The sequence below is a fragment of the Mastomys coucha genome, chromosome X (genome assembly GCF_008632895.1).
Source record: "Mastomys coucha isolate ucsf_1 chromosome X, UCSF_Mcou_1, whole genome shotgun sequence".
Classification (NCBI taxonomy): domain Eukaryota; kingdom Metazoa; phylum Chordata; class Mammalia; order Rodentia; family Muridae; genus Mastomys; species Mastomys coucha.
This window is the reverse complement of record NC_045030.1, coordinates 128,082,103-128,084,555: the sequence shown is the minus strand read 5'-3', so window position 1 is coordinate 128,084,555 and position 2,453 is coordinate 128,082,103. Positions and strand designations below refer to the sequence as shown.

Sequence of the window (2,453 nt, the reverse complement as noted above, 5' to 3'; positions counted from 1 at the left end):
CAACTTGACACAGGCTGGAGTTATCACAGAGAAGGGAGCTTCAGTTGGGGAAGTGCCTCCATAAGATCCAGCTGTGGGGCATTTTCTCAATTAGTGAACAAGGGGGTAGGGCCCCTTGTGGGTGGTACCATCTCTGGGCTGGAGATCTTGGGTTCTATAAGAGAGCAGGCTGAGCAAGCCAGGGGAAGCAAGCCAGCAAGGAACATCTCTCCATGGCTTCTGCATCAGCTCCTGCTTCCTGACCTGCTTGAGTTCCAGTCCTGACTTCCTCTGGTGATGAACAGCAATGTGGAAGTAAGCCGAATAAACCCTTTCCTCCCCAATTTGCTTCTTGGTCATGATATTGTGCAGGAATAGAAACCCTGACTAAGACACAAGGCTAGCCAGAACTGGATTCCCACTTCCTTGCCCGTCTTCCTCAAATGGCCTTTTTGACCTTCCGCAGCAGCATGCTTTCAAAGACTTCCTTTTCCACAAAGTATCCCATGGGTCCTTACCTTGTGCAGCATTTGCTGCTGCCTCTAAGCACTCAGAGGAAGCAGCTGTCTGTGAGCAAAAGCCTTCTGATTTGATTTCCATATCTTCTCTTTCTAAACAGATCATAAACCCAAGAATGAAGACAGTATCTCTTCTTTTGCTTTTTAAAACACACAACTTTATTGATGACATAAAAATAAAGTCTCAAATGTATAAACATAAGTCCACACAAAGGACCAAAGATTACCTTACTTATGAAGAATCGGTTGGGTTTTGCTCATGAAGCATACTAAAAATATCTCAATCCAGACAAGATAAAAATTGACACATGTATTTTCAGTACAAGCTTGAACACATTTGCTGTTCCTAAAATTGTCCAGCTACAGATCCTCACAGGCAACACCAGTTTTAAAAGTTCTAATGCAATTTACAATGCGCATTATGTTCAGGATGTAAAACCAAAATGTTACTCAAACTTTGGGGGAAACAAATAGCCCATCAGAGTTTATTTATTAATACCTCAACTCTTTCCTTTACCTCTGGGTCACTACAATCTGCTGCTAAGGCTCGAAGTTTCTTGGCACAGGCTTTAGGTCGTTGAAACAGGAAATAAAGGGAAGTTTTACTGAACCGGTCTTGGGGATAAGTTTTCCCTCTTTTTTTAAAATGACGATTTATATTTTCAAAAAGTAAAAGGGCGTTAAGGATATTTTCTTTTGTCTCTTTCTTGCTAAAAATGTTGATCAGTGCTGTTGGTGCATTGGCAATTAGCAAGTCTCTTGTCATGGATGGATTTTTAGAGAAATTCACAAGCATTCCTAAAACATGGTCTTTAGTTTCTCCACTTCCCAGAGCCAACAAACGGAGAAATTCTGAAATATAATTGGTAACCATATGCTGATATTCACTAGTAATAGTCAGGTGCTTTATCAATCTTAGTCCAGCCACTTGCACATTTGAATTCAAGGGATAGGTGACAGTATCTTCACATACTTGACTTAAATATGTCTTAACCGTTCTATGGTTTTCAGCAGCAACTGAGATGTTATTCAGTGCATTTAAAGCCTTCTGCCGGACATTTGGGTAAGGATTGCTCAATAAGCTTTGGATAACTGAAATTCCACCTATATTCCGATCAATTTCCTGGGGATAAGGATAATCAGCACTGTTATATAGAGCATTAGTGGCTATTTCATGAACAGAAGGATCTTCAGTCATTTCAATCATGCAAATGAGTCTTTCAAGATCGTGTGGATCCAAATTAACAGTGCGTTTACAGCGGCAGTTGCAGGAATGCACCTTGACTCCAGTATTGACTTGCCTTCTGAAGCCATCTTCACCTGGAAAGCTTGTTTTGTGTGATAACTTGCTTTCTGAACAAACAATGATTCCATCCCATATACCCATTCCTGCCCCAGGGACCATGGATGGATATATGCCCCTTGCTTCCGTTGACTTTTTGGCTTTCACCTGAGATGAGGACTCATCCTCACATCTGTTTTCATTACCAGTATAGAACCAAGACCTTATGTCAACTCCATTAGCAGCATCAAACTGACCTTTAGTGTCATCAGCTTTATCCCCAGTCCCAGATTCAGAAGTGACATCTTTTTCATTTGTAGATCTGAGGTCATTACTGTCCTCACTCTCGGCCCCAAATAGGGTTCTTAGACTGATCTCTTCAATACCAGGGCTGGATTCTCTACTTAGTTCATCCTCATCCTCATCTTCTTCACCATCATTTATATTTGTAGAAAAAGTCCAAGACCCTAAGCCAGTCCCAACCTCAGCCCCAAGACCAGACCCTTTAGTGGTTGAGTCTTCATTCCAAAACCAAAACCCCATACTGGTCTCAGCCCCAGCCTCAGCCACAACTCCAGCCCCAGGCTCAGCCTCAGCCCCAAGCCTAGAACCTTTAGTAGCTTGGTTTCCATCCCAGGACCAAAATTCCATGCTGGTCCCAGCCACAGCTTCAG

The 2,453-nt window shown here is 42.4% G+C and overlaps 1 protein-coding gene across 10 annotated transcripts in view; it reads right to left on the bottom strand.

Moving 5' to 3' along the window:
* Positions 1 to 632: 632 nt before the first annotated feature.
* Positions 633 to 2,453, bottom strand: part of Armcx4 (armadillo repeat containing X-linked 4) — an 11,203-nt gene continuing 9,382 nt past the window's right edge. For all 10 annotated transcript variants that reach the window (XM_031367684.1, XM_031367666.1, XM_031367700.1 and 7 more), the window contains one exon: positions 633 to 2,453. This exon is cut by the window's right edge. In XM_031367684.1, coding sequence (XP_031223544.1) covers positions 976 to 2,453 — 1,478 coding nt within the window. In that variant the 3' untranslated portion in view covers positions 633 to 975.